This window comes from Salvelinus sp. IW2-2015, linkage group LG8, assembly GCF_002910315.2.
Source record: "Salvelinus sp. IW2-2015 linkage group LG8, ASM291031v2, whole genome shotgun sequence".
NCBI classification, from domain to species: Eukaryota; Metazoa; Chordata; class Actinopteri; order Salmoniformes; family Salmonidae; genus Salvelinus; species Salvelinus sp. IW2-2015.
In genome coordinates this window covers 16,128,476-16,146,186 of record NC_036848.1, presented here as the reverse complement: position 1 = coordinate 16,146,186, position 17,711 = coordinate 16,128,476, and the positions used below count along the sequence as shown (strand labels likewise).

General features: G+C 43.1%; 2 protein-coding genes and 1 pseudogene across 3 annotated transcripts in view; 1 reads left to right on the top strand and 2 right to left on the bottom strand.

The window, feature by feature from the left end:
- Positions 1 to 60: 60 nt before the first annotated feature.
- LOC111967540 (thiosulfate sulfurtransferase/rhodanese-like domain-containing protein 2) lies at positions 61 to 6,680 on the bottom strand (annotated as a pseudogene).
- LOC111967538 (nuclear cap-binding protein subunit 1) lies at positions 6,613 to 13,845 on the top strand. Of its 2 annotated transcripts, none has more exons than XM_023992632.2 (22): positions 6,613 to 6,821; positions 7,555 to 7,643; positions 7,787 to 7,887; positions 8,014 to 8,170; positions 8,315 to 8,422; positions 8,523 to 8,644; positions 8,825 to 8,894; positions 8,977 to 9,192; positions 9,319 to 9,416; positions 9,519 to 9,582; positions 9,678 to 9,788; positions 9,937 to 10,064; positions 10,177 to 10,251; positions 10,378 to 10,481; positions 10,874 to 10,996; positions 11,124 to 11,226; positions 11,437 to 11,530; positions 11,684 to 11,787; positions 11,983 to 12,100; positions 12,564 to 12,704; positions 12,919 to 13,032; positions 13,147 to 13,845. In XM_023992632.2, the coding sequence occupies exons 1-22, from the start codon at positions 6,788 to 6,790 to the stop codon at positions 13,258 to 13,260; spliced, it is 2,388 nt and encodes a 795-aa protein (XP_023848400.1). In that variant the 5' UTR covers positions 6,613 to 6,787; the 3' UTR covers positions 13,261 to 13,845. The 2 variants fall into 2 exon arrangements, with proteins under 2 accessions (XP_023848400.1, XP_023848399.1); XM_023992631.2 differs by having other exon boundaries at positions 12,561 to 12,704.
- Positions 13,846 to 14,212: 367 nt separating this feature from the next.
- LOC111967539 (solute carrier family 49 member A3) overlaps positions 14,213 to 17,711 on the bottom strand; it is a 31,124-nt gene continuing 27,625 nt past the window's right edge. The window contains exon 10 of the mRNA XM_023992633.2: positions 14,213 to 14,843. Coding sequence (XP_023848401.1) covers positions 14,683 to 14,843 — 161 coding nt within the window. The 3' untranslated portion in view covers positions 14,213 to 14,682. The remainder of the gene's footprint in view (positions 14,844 to 17,711) is intronic.

The following is a 17,711-nucleotide window of genomic DNA, read 5'->3' as shown; positions in this document are numbered from 1 at the left end:
ATGTTATTGCATTTTTAACTCATGATGGTGAGTAATTAAAGGCAAACGAATAAAATAACATCTGTTGAGGAGGATTTCTTTAATTAAAATAGGCACAAGCCGATTGTCACCACAATCACATTTGAGTCTATTGAATAAGGATTGTCCATTTAAAATACATGAATGGGTTAAGCTCCAGGTAAGGTCTCTGCTTAGCTCTGTTGTACTTTTTTAAACAGGTGATGTCACATCACAATGCATCCTGGGCCGCATGGCTGTGCACTCGCACTCCTCTCTCTGTGGAGGTGTGGCGGAGGGCTCTTCTCCCTTGCCCTTGGTGTGGCCCCCCTGTCTGCAGGCAGAGCAGGAAAGGACCAGCTGGCAGCAGAAGTGGGTGGAGCATAGCTGGTACTGGTCCCACGGAGAATTGCAGTACCTACACTCTGCACACAGAGGAAGGGGAGAGGAATGTTGATGGACAGGGCCTGGTTTCCCAAAAGCATCTTAAGGCTACATTCATCGCTTAAACCTTAGTAGGAGCATTGTTAAATCTCAGAGCTGTTTCCCAAAACCATCGTTACTAAAGTTGCGCTTGAAAAAGCTTGATATTTAACAACTGCCTCAGACCACTCACAGAACAGTTAAGTACGTCATTACATGCTTTTTTTTGCGTTTCCACATCACTTTATACACAGAAATCTCTGCTAAACACAAAATCAAGATGTTCATCTGTCTTTCTGTGACGGCTAATAACTTCAGAACAAATGTGACCGCGACTACAAATACAAAGTTGACTATTTCTTTGCATAACAAGAGAAGGATATAGAGGCTTCAGGTGAAAACCGAGATGACTGTATTAAAATATAAATACAGTCTAGGCTACATAGGCCTATATATTGAATTATTATAAAATACATTTCATGTTCATTCAATTGAGTTTTATTTAGCAATTTGAGCGCTACCGTCTGTGATTTTTGCCTCAATATATTTCATGTGTAACGTGAGCAAKGATGTGCCAAATCTTGATTTAGTGCATTATTATAGCGTAAGTATTAGAATAAGCCGGCTCAATATTTGTAGCCATAGGTGATAATATCGCTCTAGGAGCTAATTCGTCATAAGTATTGTGGAATAATTGTAATGTTAAGGTAAGATTGGAAAGGGAGAACGCTGATCCTAGAGCAATGCTTCCTTTCTTTCGATCCTATCAGTATCGACACATGCCTCAACGATGCACTTAGCAAACGTTCTCTCTGCATGRTGTTTTGGGAAACGCATGTTMCATCTTCGGCTGTTGTAGGAAAGTCGTTAAAACACTCGTAAGCCTAAATTCCATCGCTTTCAGGAAACTGGGCCCTGGTCTCTCGTTCTAACAGGAATGGTGAACCATATGTTGGAATGCTGGGTTTGCTACTGCTTACATAAAAATAAAAAACATTGTGATGATCATAAAGTCTTAAGGGCAATTCACAGTTGCCCCACAGTTAACACAGACCTGAGATGATGTCACTGTTGGAGGAGATTGCAAAGCGCTCGTCAAACACAAACAGTTTGCCGCGATAGAAGCCCTCAGGGAATTGTTCCAGGTACTTATGAATGCCACCTTTCAGCTGATAAACTTCTTTACACACATGCTGGAAGTAGGAAAGAAACAAACACTGTTTGTTTAGGTTGAGCTTTTTAGTTGGATAAAGTGTGTTTGAAATGTTCCAATTATATACTGACACTGTGCAAAACCTGAAAGGTAGGCTTACTTTTGAGCGGAGATAGGCTGAGCCGCGTTCACAGCGAATGCCGCCGGTACAGTACATAAGACCTTCTTGTCTCGAAAGAGGTCAAGGTTCTGGTCAACGAAATCGGGGAAGTAACTGAAATTTCAGATGTTAGGGGCCAAACATTGGCTGAACTGGCCCTGAAAACAAAAACATATTTAACCTGCCAATATTTTTATTACTCTATTTGATACACTTTTAAAAAATCATAAAGAACAAAGTGGGATACAAACATATGCAGTCAAAAGCAATACTTACAATTCTACTCTCGTAAAAGTTCCGGCAGTCCAGCAGTATTGTATCATTGCAAGAGTCACCTTTTGACAAAAGAGCCTCCACTTCTTTGTGGAATTCTTCAGGTTCCAAGTGAGTACCTAAGTGRTAAAAAGAGGCTTAACTCAGGGYCATATTCAACCATAACCACTTACTGGTTCCATCACCTCAAATAGCATATGCAACGCAGACGTACACAAGACACACATGTTGTTTACCTGCTAGATTGTAGGAGAGGGCATCTGGGTCCACTCCCATTGGCACTATTTCCTTGTAGACTCCAACCCTCAGGACACAAAAACACTCTGCACCCCCATTGCTGGTCTAAGGGGAGACAGGAAGACATATTGAGCATTGAAAACAACACTTGGGCGATTCCATGCCAGTACAGCCCGAAAATATTTAAGGTTTCTCAGATTGTTATAGCAATTTTCACACAGTAACTTCATTGAGACGAAGAAAGTTTGACATGCTTTTTACAATTGTRTCGCAAACAGTTTGAGAAAGTCATGATGAAAATGGCCACTTAAGGCCCGTTTTAGACCTATACATGCCTCCTGTAAGACCCTATGATCTGTGAAATGTACATGATACAGACAACATCTTGGTGTCATTATACTCCTAACAAACAGAGTCTGTCTAGATTCAGAAATACCATTTGTTTTTACATTAATTTATTCAACATTTAATAAAAATATTCAATTTAATTATAATTTCTCAAATATACCCTTTTTGATTTCATTCATGTCAATTTCTAAGCATTAAATGGATCAAATATTAAAGTACCAGAGAACCCATTCTGGAAATTTGACGTGTTTGAAGAGTATATCGTTCCAAACAATATGTAAATATGGTTGTCTCCGGTGGTCGCAGTGAGTCTAGGGCACTGCATCGCAGTGCTAGCTGCGCCACCAGAGTCTCTGGGTTCGCGCCCAGGCTGGCTGGGTTCGCGCCCAGGCTCTGTCGCAGCCGGCCGCAACCGGAGATCCGTGGGGCGACGCACAATTGGCATAGCGTCGTCCGGGTTAGGGAGGGTTTGGCCGGTAGGGAGGGTTTGGCCGGTAGGGATATCCTTGTCTCAGTATGTATAAATGTAATAAAAATGTATCACTCTACTGTAAGTCGCTCTGGATAAGAGCGTCTGCTAAATGACGTAAATGTAAATGTAAAAATAAATAAATAAGCAAAATCAAAAAGGGTACTTTGAGATATTCATATTTTTATGTTGAAAAATGAATGTGAACATTTCTATTTCGGATCTTGACATACTCCATATTTGAGATAACACTATAAAAGGAGTAAAACACAACTTGTAAGTCGCTCTGGATAAGAGCTCTGCTAAATGACTTAAATGTAAATTGTAAAATGCAATGGTGTAATGGTGCCTGGAGAAGTGGGTATACTCAAATTTTGCTAAATCCCAGATGTCCTGCCCGGCGAAGGAAAGGCACCTGTGTGAAAAATCTATGACAAACAGTGACACGCACAATGACCTAACGTGAATAATCCCATATTGGTCTTTCAGTCAGGCCAACCCAAGCTGTACTGTGCAGTAGACTAATAATAGGCCAACTATTGAAACAGATAAATTAGGCYATCAACTGTCAGAAATTCATAGGTTTCGGATTTTCGCACTCAACAAAAAGATGATGTTCTAAGTCCATAAAAATGCTTAAACCACATCAGGAGACCACTTTTGAGGTTTGGGAAAAATTCTTTTTTTTAATGTAGTTACCCTTTAATTCAAGCGAACAGGCACCTAGCACTGTTTGGTTATATGTGTTTCTGTAGCACGAGTTGCAGTTTGCAAAACAAATAGCCACTGGATTGATTCTGCCAGGTAGGCATAGGCTACTTTGTAGCTAGTTAACATTTAATTGAGATTTTTTTGGGGGAAAGCTTCTCCATCTACAAGACAATGGTTAGGTCTATTGTTGGCRTCGCTATATTTTTTCTGTTCTTTAATTGTTTAAAACTGGACATATACTTCATAGATTGAGGCATGTCTTGCCTTGCTTCAAAGAATACTGAGCAAAAATATAAACGCAACATGTAAAGTGCTGGTCCCATGTTTCATGAGCTGAAATAAAAGATCACAGAAATGTTCCATATGCACAGAAAGCTTATTTCTCTCAAATGTTGTGCACAATTTGTTTACATCCCTGTTAGTGAGCATTTTACCCTTTGTCAAGATAAACCATCCACCTGATAGGTGTGGMATATCAAAAAGCTGATTAAACAGCATGATCATTACACAGGTGCACCTTGTGCTGGGGACAATAAGAGGCCACTCTAAAATGTGCAGTTGTTACACAACACAATACCACAGATGTCTCAAGTTTTGAGGGAGTGTGCAATTGGCATGTCCACCAGAGCTGTTGCCAAAKAATTGAATGTTCATTTCGCTACAATAAGCCGCCTCCAACGTCGTTTTTWAAATAAATTTGTCAGTAYGTCCAACCCAGGACCTCCATATCCGGCTTCTTCACCTGCTGGATCRTCAGAGGGATGGGGGGTGCTGAGGAGTATTTCCYGTCTGTAATAAAGCCCTTTTGTGGGGAAAAACTCATTCTTATTGGCTGAACCTGGCTCCCAAGYGGGTGGGCCTATGCCCTCGCAGGCCCACCCACGGCTGCACCCCGACCCAGCCATGTGAAATCCATAGATTAGGGCCTAATTTATTTATTTAAAATGGACWGATTTCTTTATATGAACTGTAATTGTTGCATTTATATTTCTGTTCAGTATAGCTTATAGACAAAATCCCACCATAGAAACGTGGAGGTAATTATTTTATAATGACTTCCTTTCCTGTTCTATTGGTTCTTTCACGTTTATTTAATTGTCTAGCAGTTAAAGGCATTATCCTAGTCATTATCAACCCATGATAGTTGTCGCATGTTTTCTAAATTTCTAAAGGAAATTTCCATCTCTGTCCATGTGCATTTTATAACGGTGTTTACCCACAAATTGCATTTTTGAACATTCGCGCATAGGCCTACCACCATGTGCACATTGCTGCGCCTAAAATGTGAAGAAATAATAGTTCAAGATTTTAAACTAAACATTCTGATCGGTTCCATCAGCCTTATTGATACGGTGTATAGCTCCAYTACAYTACTTTGATACGCATCGTAGGGATTAAGTGAGTATACGCAATGCCCACTGAAAAACAAGTGGATATACAGCGTATACCCGCGTATACCCTCCACTACACTGGTTAAATGACACCAARATGTCTGTATCATGTRCATCTCATGGATCATAGGGTCCCACAGGTTGCCTGTAAAGGTCTAAAATGGGCCTAAAAATGGCCACATCATGATTTTCTCATAAATTTTGCCAGTTCTACTTGCCCCAAACWGAAGCCTTTCTGTTTTACCTTAAAGTCTTCTTTTTCCATTATATTGAAGATTGGAAGGCAGCACATTGCCTTGATGTACAAGCCAGTCGCCMCTTTTGTGCCTCCAACTGTTCCATTGATCCCCTCGGTTGCCACTCTCACCTGCAGAAATTGTATGATAACTGAATGTAAACATATATATATCATCATCATCATCTGTTTATAAGCCAAAATTCTGTAATTCTGTTACCTTGCCAGTTAACTGGAGTTTTTCACAAAGGGCCTTTTGCCAAGCACAGATGAGCTGTGGATCTGCCAACTGACAGTAGCAGTAGAGCAGAAGAACCTCACCTGGGCCACTTTACAGATTACAAGAAACAGAGCATGAGAAGGTATTGATTTCATAGAGTACTATACAGTCGAATGTAATAACTCCCATACTTGTGAAGCTGGTCACCAGTGATGTGACTGGTGTCAGGTATCCAGGAGGCAATGTCCACTGGCTCTTTCTCTGTTGATTGTTGTTGTGAAGTGGCTTCTTTCTCAATCTGGCTCAGTAAAACCTMAAATGTGGACTGGATAAGCTGGTGAATGTCAGTGTCATGAGTCCTTGCCAMATGTTTGTGGATGGAAGAAAGTTCCTTGAAGGTCTGGCCACAGCAATTCCAAACTGTTGTTGAAGCTCTTTTGGATGCCACAAATGTACCAAATGTCTGCAAGATTAGAGATACGTCTCCATTATGACATAAAATAACCAGCACTTTAGCAAGCCAATAAAATAGACCGTTTGTTACACTCAACCTCCTCTTACAGAATGAGTAGTACTTTCGTAGAGTTGCAGAAAGTTAGATTTTTTTCTTGCTTTAAATCATGGGGGGCAAGGGTGTCAACGTCTATGTTAATTAACTCATTGCAAGCCATATCATCGGTTGTCATCATGTCCCCTCTTCTTTCTGTGGCTAGACCTTTTCTGGAGTGATAACGTTATTTGCTAAGTTGATAATAAAGATAATGTTACCTAGCATACAGTTGAAGCTAGCCCCCATGCCTTGTTTAACTTATGTCAGCAATTAAAACCTTAAACGAAGCAAATAACCTTTGTACCCGAGTTTATCACCAAAGCCAACAAAATGTAGMTATAAATTAACACTACTAGTTAGCTAACTTACGTTAGGACACACCGGTGATGACAAATACGGAACCAAACACAAGAAATTCGGAAGACAAATAAAGTACACAACCAAGTACTTCTGGTTAACCTCCACTCCGGATGTGCCTGACTTGAATCTGACCGCTATTATTTTTGCGACCATTGAAAAAATCAAATCTTCATAACTTGGTTTCTTATTTCGAGAAATATTGTTGCCATATTCAAAAAGAAGCAGCACACAATTATTAATCCAACGGTGTCAACAATAAAATGTCGAGAAGACGGCACAGTGACGGAGATGATGGTAAGTTGTCGCTAGTTACTTCGAGGCTAACGGTATAACGTTAGCTGAAGCCCGCGAGAGTTGATGCTGCTAGCTCTGTTTGTCAATGTGTGCATGTTAGCCAAATAGCTAGCTAACCACCTTGATTGCTAACTAAATCATTATAGTTAGTCATTTCAATTAGCTAACTTTGACTATCGGTTCATACTTGTATGTGACACTTTAAAACAAGTGTTTCGTAAGTCATTGGCAGTTTTCCAGCACCCCATTATTGGCTAGTTAGTTAGCCTGATGGATTAGCATAGCCCTTGCTTTTAGCCGGTTAACTAGAAATTGCCTAGGAAACTACCTTTCGTTCCCCATCACATAAAGCAAAAACACTTCTTTATCCTACCATAACGTTACACATTTGACCAACATATAATGTGATATATAGCTAACGTTATTATCTTGTTGGTAACAACTGTTAATATTRTTTCAGACCTTGGGGGCGGCAACCAGTGATGCCAAACAGTTGTTTATCTCGCTAGCTGSCTATCCTCTGCCATTTACCCCACAGACAGCGGATGTTCAAAATAATGATTTGTGAAATTAACTAGCTAGTAACTTGTTACACTACTGAAGGATACAGTTTTTAAAGAGCTAAGCATATTTGAGCTAGCACAAAATACTACATTGAAGGAAKGCTTTATCTCAGACTGTATATGGTCCATCTCCCCATCATCCGTCCTGTATGTGTCTGTCTGATTTCAAGGAGGCCAGTCTCACAAAAGAAGGAGAACGTCAGAGCCCATTGAGATTGAGGATCGCCTGGAATCACTGATATGTCGAGTGGGAGAAAAGGTAATAGGGCTTTGCAGTAAGTGTGGGATGTTTTCTGCATGATACCCATGTGTGTATTTTCTCACTCACTATACTTTTTTTTGCCTGATTTGACCCCAGAAATCACCAGATATGTTGCCCTACAACAATTTCTTCATTTGCAGAGTACCTCTTCCCTGGAAAGCAATTTGGAAGGTCTTGCAGGTGTCTTGGAAGCCGACCTCCCCAATTACAAAAACAAAATCCTCCGCATTTTGTGTGCTGTGTAAGCTATTGGAAGTTATTCTAATACATTTGAAGGACTTTTAGTAAAAATAAAGAAAAACCATGGAATGAGTAGGTGTGTCCAAACTTTTGACTGGTACTGTAATTGTGTGTCGGTTTTTGACAGGGCTCGACTTCTACCTGAGAAGCTGACCGTGTACACAACATTAGTGGGCCTTCTCAATGCCAGGAACTACAACTTTGGCGGGGAGTTTGTGGAGGCCATGATTCGACAACTCAAAGAGACCTTGAAGGCCAACCTGTACACCGAAGCGCTTTAYCTAGTAAGTGTTTGTTGCGATAAAATAATTAGTCCACAGGCTCACCAAGGCAATTTTCTTTCAAAGTAATTACAGATGCATTACAATCATGTTTGACGTTATGCTAAACAATGGTTTCCAACACCCTGGCTTCCCTCTTTTCTCCAGGTGCGCTTCCTCTGTGACCTGGTGAACTGCCACGTGATTGCTGCCCCCTCCATGGTGGCCATGTTTGAGAACTTTGTTAGTGTCACTCAGGAGGAAGATGTGCCACAGGTAACATCTTATTGATGCATTTTAAACCCTTGAATTGTATGCAAGTATATACAGTTTAGTTTTAGGATTGGTACATTTGGACTGTTTTCCCTCTTCCCAGGTGCGCTCGGACTGGTTTGTCTATGTTGTACTCTCCAGTCTCCCCTGGGTTGGGAAGGAACTCTATGAGAAGAAGGACGTGGAGATGGACAGGCTCCTAAACCAGATTGATGGTTACCTCAAGTATGCTTTTTTCCCCCTCTTAGTTTGGTATTAACATGTCTATCTGTCTCTTTCCTAGTTGAGGAACTGTGCGTGATGTAATGCAACTGAAATTCATTAATATTTTGAGGGAGACTCCTTTGTCAACTGCACTCAATAGTGGTGAGGCGGTCATGGTGACACCGATCTATGTTTTTTTAGGAGGCGACTGAAGACTCATGTCTCCATGCTTCAGGTTTGGACAGCAGAGAAGCCACACCCACAAGAGGAGGTAAGTAAGAGATATGTGTTCATATATGTTATTCCTCTGTCATAACCATCATAACCATCACCTCTTCCTCGCTCGCCCTCAGTACCTGGACTGCCTGTGGGCTCAGATCCAGAAGCTGAAGAAGGACCGCTGGCAGGAGCGCCACATCCTGCGGCCGTACATCGCCTTTGACAGCGTGCTGTGTGAGGCCCTGCAGCACAACCTGCCACCCTTCACCCCGCCTGCCCACATGCCCGACTGCCAGTACCCCATGCCCCGCGTCATCTTCCGCATGTTCGACTACACCGATGCCCCCGAGGTACCGTGTAGTACTCCCTCGCTCAGACCAGCCAGAGAGTACAGAGAAAGAGGAACGTTTGGGGATGGGATGAGCCTTTTTGGAATGCTCYGACTAGTCTTTCTCTCTCTCTCTCCCTGAACACAGGGTCCCGTCATGCCAGGCAGCCACTCTGTGGAGAGGTTTGTGATTGAGGATAACCTTCACAACATCATCAAGTCCCACTGGAAAGAGAGGAAGACCTGGTGAGCTGCTGTACTTTCCAATTGACTTGTTTATGTGTCCTCTTGTTGTGCGAGTGAGTAATTTCTGACTCGTAATTGATCGAACAACTTATTTGTTTTCAGTGCTGCGCAGTTGCTCAGCTATCCAGGGAAAAACAAGATCCCACTCAACTATCACATTGTGGAGGTAAGCCCATTACTGCTTCATATCAAGGTTTCATATCAATATGAGGACATGACCGAAGTCGACGCTTCGGTTCCTCTTTCCCTCTCTTCTGCCAGGTGATCTTTGGAGAGCTCTTCCAGCTGCCTTGTCCCCCCCACATCGACGTCATGTACACTACACTGCTCATCGAGCTCTGCAAGCTGCAGCCAGGCTCCCTGCCTCAAGTTGTATCCTTCTCCCCACTACTGGGACTAGCCATTACAATCTAGTAAAGGGCACACTGAATGGGTGGTCCATCACAGAAATGCTTGTTTTGAATACTTGGATACTTGTTTTACAACCGTGAGTGTTAACCCCTTAACAGCCTCATCCCAGTTGGCCCAAGCCACAGAGATGATGTACATGAGACTGGACACTATGAACACTACTTGCATAGACCGACTCCTCAACTGGTTCTCCCACCATTTGAGTAACTTTCAGTTCCGATGGAGCTGGGACGACTGGTAAGTTCAGCTGTCATTCACACAACTTTTCATTTTATTTTGTTGGAACCCCTACTTATTGTATTGAAATACTTATTTACTATTTAGAACAAATAAATGTTCTTCTCCAAAGGACGGACTGTTTAGCGCTGGATGCAGACAAGCCCAAGCCCAAGTTTGTCAAGGAGGTACTGGAGAAATGCATGAGGTATTTCCATTCAGATCCACTAATACTGTGTTGCACCCAGCTTGTTTTAAATCATACATGGGAAGGGATGTGTTATAGAGTCTGTCCCTGTAAATTGACCAATCGGCTTTTGTTCTCGACCTCCAGGCTCTCCTATCATCAGCGGATAGTGGACATTGTCCCGCCCACTTTCACAGCCCTCATCCCAGCCGACCCCATCTTCTTTTACAAATACCAAGATGAGGCCAACAGTAAGTACACTGCCTCTCCAGGGGCCATTCATTTATGTGTTCTTGAATGTATTTCTGTAAACTTCTGTCTGTTGGTGCATCATAGCCTGGGGACTAAGATGACTCTAATGTGCTTGTAATTGGTCTGCCATTTTTATTTATTTATTTCTGTTAGATTGTAAGAGTGTGATCACAAGTGGCAGCCTTTTGAGGGTAAAGCTCAAATAAACCCCAGGGATAACATTTTACATTAGTGTTGTTATTCCAGTGAAACTGTAATGGAACGGATGTAATTAGCCTGTAACAGGAAAGTAGTTCACTCAGCGTAATCTAAGTAAATACAGTGTGCACAGTCTTCCTTTTTCTTACTGTTGAACTCAGAAATACAACACGACACCTCTGCCTTTGTCCAGGTGCACTGCCAGGCTATGCCGTGGCCATAACGGTGGGCAACGCCATCAAGAACCGGGCCTCCAACGAGGAGATCCTCACCGTGCTCAAAGACGTGCCAAACCCCAACCAGGAAGATGACGACGGTCAGTTAGCCCCAAAGCACTCACCTTCTCAGTGTTCCTATATCCTACATACACTCATTACAGTACTGTACACCATAGGGATATGTTCTGCTCATTTCTGACTCGCTCCTCCTTTGTCTGTTTCCAGATGAGGGTGAGGGSTTCAACCCCCTAAAGATAGAGGTGTTCCTGCAGACCCTCCTCCATCTGGCTGCCAAGTCCTTCAGCCACTCCTTCAGTGCCCTGGCCAAGTGAGTGCCTGTTATGCCGACTCACACCCTCCATTTCTGTGGCCTCCTCTGTGCCACACAAAAAGGGTGGCATTGTTCAGCCTTGAGGCGTAGTGTAGCATCGCTATGTTACCAGGCAGTTGAATGAACGGTGGGAATCTGTCTTCTGTTGATTTTTGCGCGTGTTGTCTGTGTGTACAACGCCTAAAGTGTCCTGTTTCCATCTACCAGGTTCCATGAGATTCTGAAGGTCCTGACGGACTGTGACGAGGGCAAGCTACACATCCTCCGGGTGGTCTACGAGGTCTGGAGGAACCACCCACAAGTGAGACCGACACACCCACCTCCGTCACCTACACTAGAACCCTCATTTCCAGAGTTAATATAGATTTTGTGAATTGTGATGTGACCATAGGGTGTATGGAGAAAGGTGAGTCTGTGGTGTAACTGTGSGATTGACCTTTCGCTTTCTGTGCAGATGATCTCTGTGCTGGTGGACAAGTTGATCCGTACACAGATTGTGGACTGTGCAGCTGTAGCCAACTGGCTCTTCTCCCCAAGCATGGCTCATGAATTTACCAGGTGGGTGTTAAACCCTCTCTGCGTGTGTGCCCGCACACGCACGTTTGCTGTGTCTTCCTTTGCTGTAAATCAGATCATGCAAATATTTCGATCAATAATTTTCAATTATCCTAATATSTACTACAGTATAAAAATTCCACTGTTTTGAAATTAACGAACTCATGGATACTCCATGCTTGGCCTTGTGGTGGGCAGGTTTTACGTGTGGGAGATTCTGCACTCCACCATCCGTAAGATGAACAAACACGTCCAGAAGATTCAGAAAGAGCTGGAGGAGGCCAAGGATAAGCTGGAGAGGCAACAGCATAAGAAGGTAGGCAGCAGGAGGGTGTCCTAGCAACCGCTGCTGTAAACACTGCCTCTTTATAGACTCTTTAAATGCACGAATCGACCAACAGCATTGCTCTGAATATTCTACTGATTGTGCCAGTAGTTTCTCTTCCAAAGGTTTGCACAAAGCAGAATGTTCCCTTGTCTATATATAGTGACCTTTTAGATTGTGCACTAGTTTTGCTTTCTAAACCTGCATCACATGTGGTATTATCAACCCAACAAATTGAATTTGGCCTTAAAWGGACACACTGTCCCTTTCAAACATATTAAAACATTTTAATTAGTTTAGTCTGTATTTGCTGATAATAGACATTACCAGTAGATGTCAGTGCTGCCACCATTTTTAAAGGGACGAGAGGAGCTAAATACGCAAATAAGATTCACTCTTTCTCTCCCTCAATCTCTCTCGTGTGTTTGTCTCTCTCCCCTCCCTCTCTCAGCAGAAGGACAGTGGCGATGAGGAGGACATGGAGAAGAACAGTGAGGATGAGGACGGTCAGCTGGAGGAGCAGATCGAGCGTCTGCAGGAGAAGGTGGAGTCGGCCCAGAGTGAGCAGAAGAACCTCTTCCTGGTCATCTTCCAGGTAATGAATGGGCAATAAATCTTTTAAGTTAAATGTACTATGTCGGCAACATGGTTTCCTGTTTTTGTTTTCAACTGTTCAGCGCTTTCAGTGATGCTGAGGAAAGAGGACAGTAGACAGGATGTCACTCCAACGTGTTTTGTATGAGTCCATAGTACCCAGCCCGATTTCATCCTTTTTTTTCTTCTAATCTTGTCACTCTCTGTCCCCGCAGCGCTTCATCATGATGCTGACGGAGCACCTGGTGCGCTGCGAGACAGGCAGTGTGGACTTCAGCACGCCCTGGTACAAGAACTGCATCGAGAGGCTGCAGCAGATCTTCCTCATGGTATTAGCTACCCTTTCTCGCCCCGTTCGTCAGTCTGACGGGCTCTGTTCGTTCAATTCCATGTAATTCAAGTTCAACTGATGTTCATGTGGTTCTTTTGTGTCTTTTTTGTAGCATCATGTGACCATCCAGCAGTACATGGGGACCCTGGAGAACCTGCTGTTCACTGCCGAGCTTGACCACCACATCCTAGCTGTTTACCAGCAGTTCTGTGCCCTGCAGCTCTGAGACCCTGCACACACACCATTACTTTACATATGCCATACTCTCTATATATATATATACACACACACACACACACACACACACACACACACACACACTTGCATCAAGATGTCCTCATTACTTTTTTACATTTTTACTTTGTGTGAGTGCCATTGACGGTATTAACTATAAAAGACCATATTTGAAGGAGGATTTGTTTATTTGGTGAAGTAGTACATTTGACAGATGTTAGAATCTGTCTCTCGGGTCTTATGCCATTTCTTTGTGTATTGTTTTTTTCCCCCCCCTTCATTTTGCTGTTCATTTTTACCACGTTACTCGTAGCCCTATTAAGGTGGCTCTTTTTTAAAAAAAAACTGAGGTTGCAACTAGGCAAAAGACGGAGGGTGGCTTTCAGTTTTGCTCAGGCGAGCCTGAATCCAGAGTGCTCTACTTTTTTTATATGTATTTTATGTGAATTGAAATTGGGGAAATTATTCAAACTCCTGTAGAGTCTTGTCTGTATGGTGTCTCTACTGAGGGGGGTGCAGTTCTGTTGGTCACTGTGTAACACTTTGGAACAGTGATGAAATAAATAGACTGAAACAGCTTCCTCTTTTTTTTTAAACCCCTGTCTCTCTCTTTCTTAACTTAGAACTTTTAGATAAATGGCTCATTTTATCAGCTGCCTGTATCTTGGTCGGGGTGTATTGCATGTGGTAAACGGCACATAATAGTATCCAGGAGAAATGAAAGTCTTCTGACAATTATTCACTAAGTTGTATGTATTTAGAAGCGAATTAAACCAATGACTGTCATGGTGGTTTATTTTACTATAAAGTATATTTACAGGAGTAGTTTAAAATACCAAATTTACACAATTGAATGTATAAATGAATTTGGTACTGACAAAAATGTGCCATCATTCAAATACCTGGAATTTGTTTTATGAAATCATCGGTACATCCCACAAGCATACATGTCCACCACCATCACAGTTTAATTCCAGTCAATTCAGGTATTGGATTACTTTTGCAGCATACATTTCATGTCCAATTTAACAGACCGAGCCGAAATGACCTCAACTCTGCTCCGCATCAGTACAAAAGGTGCATAAGATGCTATTCATCTTASTGCATACCTGTATAAAAGTAAAGCCCCGTTTCAAATTGAGTAACTTATGATCACTGTTTACCACCACCGTTTAAGCAATATTAAATATCGCTATTGTAAAAACTGTAATCATTCACTTGGGACTAGAGAATGAAGCAGTATAGCAAAGGTAGAAATTACCTTTCAGTTACATTCCGAAAACCTAAATAATATTTATAAAGGAATGTAATGGTAAGTCAATACACTTGGCCTCCTGTGAGAATTGGCGTGCTTCTGAAATGATGCCAGTGACATAGTGATCTCAAAGCAGCTCAGTTAACCCCTGGCCTGTGCCTACTTTGGGTCAGAGTTTGACGTGCTGTCACAGGTTGTCAGAGTTGGCATTTTTCCACCAGCCTGTGCCTCAGCATCCAGTCTCCTGTACTTCGTGTGGAAGAAGATAACGAAGCAGCATGTAAAGACACTGAACAGGCCTGCCATCACCAGCACGGGCACTGTGGAGACGTACACAGGAAAAGACAAGTCGATGACTGGAGCTAAGCCATTTTCAGACATTTCTACAGGAACTAATCACAGTGTGTGTGTTCTAGAGAGAATCACGCTGCTAGAGCCACAGCAAAGCACCAGACAATAATAATACAGGCTTGTTCCTCTTTATCAAGTCCCGAGAGGATTTCATTATGTTATATTTAGAAGTAAGAGTGGCAACTTAATAACTGAACATAACCTCCGGCATCACTGTGTTTTGGCCTTGGGCACGTAATTTATCTTTGGAGGGCACTATTTTTTTATGTATTCGTTGTAAAATAAACTATAGCTTGTCGGGTCACCTGTTCCTCAATTTCAATGGGAATAATGTATTTGCAACATACAGTACCAGTCAAAAGTTTGGACACACCTACTCATTCAAGGGTTTTTATTAATTTGTACTATTTTCAACATTGTACAATAATAGTGAAGACATCAAAACTATGACATAACACATATGGAATTATGTAGTCCCCCAAAAAGTGTTAAACAAATCAAAATATAATTTATATTTGAGATTCTTCAAAGTAGGCACCCTTTGCCTTGATGACAGYTTTGCAMACTCTTGGCATTCTCTCAACCAGCTTCACCTGGAATGCTTTTCCAACAGTCTTGAAGGAGTTCCCACATATGCTGAGCACTTGTTGGCTGCTTTTCCTTCACTCTGCAGTCCAACTCATCCCAAACCATCTCAATTGGGTTGAGGTCAAGTGATTGTGGAAGCTAGGTCATCTGATGCAGCACTCCATMACTCTCCTTCTTGGTCAAATAGCCCTTACACAGCCTGGAGGTGTGTTGTGTCATTGTCCTGTTGAAAAATAAATTATAGTCCCACTAAATGTAAACCAAATGTGATGGCGTATCGCTGCAGAATGCTGTGGTAGTCATACTGGTTAAGTTTGCCTTGAATTCTAAATAAATCCCTGACAGTGTCACCAGCAAAGCAGCCCCACACCATCACACCTCCTCCTCCATGCTTCACGGTGGGAACCACACATGCGGAGATCATCCGTTCACCTACTCTGCGTCTCACAATGACACAGCGTTTGGAACCAAAAATCTCAAATTTGGACTCATCAGCCCAAAGGACAGATTTCCGCCGKTCTAATGTCCATTGCTCGTGTTTCTTGGCCCAAGCAAGTCTCTTCTTCTTATTGGTGTCCTTTAGCAGTGTTTTTTTGCAGCAATTCGACCGCGAAGGCCTGATTCACACAGTCTCCTCTTAACAGTGCCACAATACAGTGCCACAGACACGGCCGACTACCAAAACCTGCGTCTCTCCTTCACCGCAGCCAACGTGAGTAAAACATTTAAACGTGTTAACCCTCGCAAGGCTGCCGGCCCAGACGGCATCCCTTGACTCGTCCTCAGAGAATGCGCAGAGCAGCTGGCTGGAGTGTTTACGGACATATTCAATCAATCCCTATCCCAGTCTGCTGTTCCCACATGCTTCAAGAGAGCCACCACTGTTCCTGTTCCCAAGAAAGCTAAGGTAACTGAGCAAAACGACTATCACTCACTTCCGTCATCATGAAGTGCTTTGAGAGACTAGGTCAAGGATCATGTCACCTCCACCCTACCTGACACCCTAGACCCACTCCAATTTGCTTACCGCCCCAATAGGTACACAGACGATGCAATCTCAATCACACTGCACACTGCCCTAACCCATCTGGACAAGAGGAATACTTATGTAAGAATGTTGTTCATCGATTACAGCTCAGCATTCAACGCCGTAGTACCCTCCAAGCTCATCATTAAGCTCGGGGCCCTGGGTCTGAACCCCGCCCTGTGCAACTCGGTCCTAGACTTCCTGACGGGCCGCYCCCCAGGTGGTGAAGGTAGGAAACAACATCTCCACCCCGCTGATCCTCAACACTGGGACCCCACAAGGGTGCGTGCTCAGCCCTCTCCTGTACTCCCTGTTCACCCATGACTGCGTGGCCATGCACGCCTCCAACTCAATCATCAAGTTTGCAGACGACACAACAGTAGTAGGCTTGATTACCAACAATGACGAGACGGCCTACAGGGAGGAGGTGAGGGCCCTCAGAGTATGGTGTCAGGAAAAGAACCTCACACTCAACGTCAACAAAACAAAGGAGATGATTGTGGACTTCAGGAAACAGCAGAGGGAGCACCCCCCTATCCACATCGACGGGACAGTAGTGGAGAAGGTGGAAAATTTTAAGTTCCTCGGCGTACACATCACGGACAAACTGAAATGGTCCACCCACACAGACAGCGTGGTGAAGAAGGCACAACAGCGCCTCTTCAACCTCAGGACAGAGGAGAGATGCAGTAGATGGTATAGAGTACAGTATATACATATGAGATGAGTAATGTAGGGTATGTAAAATTATATAAAGTGGCATTGTTTGAAGTGACTAGGGATACATTATTACATCCAATTTTTAGTTATTAAAGAGGCTAGAGATTTGAGTCAGTATGTTGGCAGCAGCCACTCAATGTTAGTGATGGTGTGTTAACAGTCTGATGGCCTTGAGATAGAAGCTGTTTTTCAGTCTCTCGGTGCACCTGTACTGACCCGCTCGCTTCTGGATGATAGCGGGGTGAACAGGCAGTGGCTCGGGTGGTTGTTGTCCTTGATGATCTTTTGGCCTTCCTGTGACATCGTGTGGTGTAGGTGTCCTGGAGGGCAGGTAGTTTGCCCCCGGTGATGCGTTGGCAGACCTCACTACCCTCTGGAGAGCCTTACGGTTGTGGCGGAGCAGTTGCCGTACCAGGCAGTGATACAGCCCGACAGGATGCTCTCAATTGTGCATCTGTAAAAGTTTGTGAGGTTTTTGGTGACAAGCTAAATTTCTTCAGCC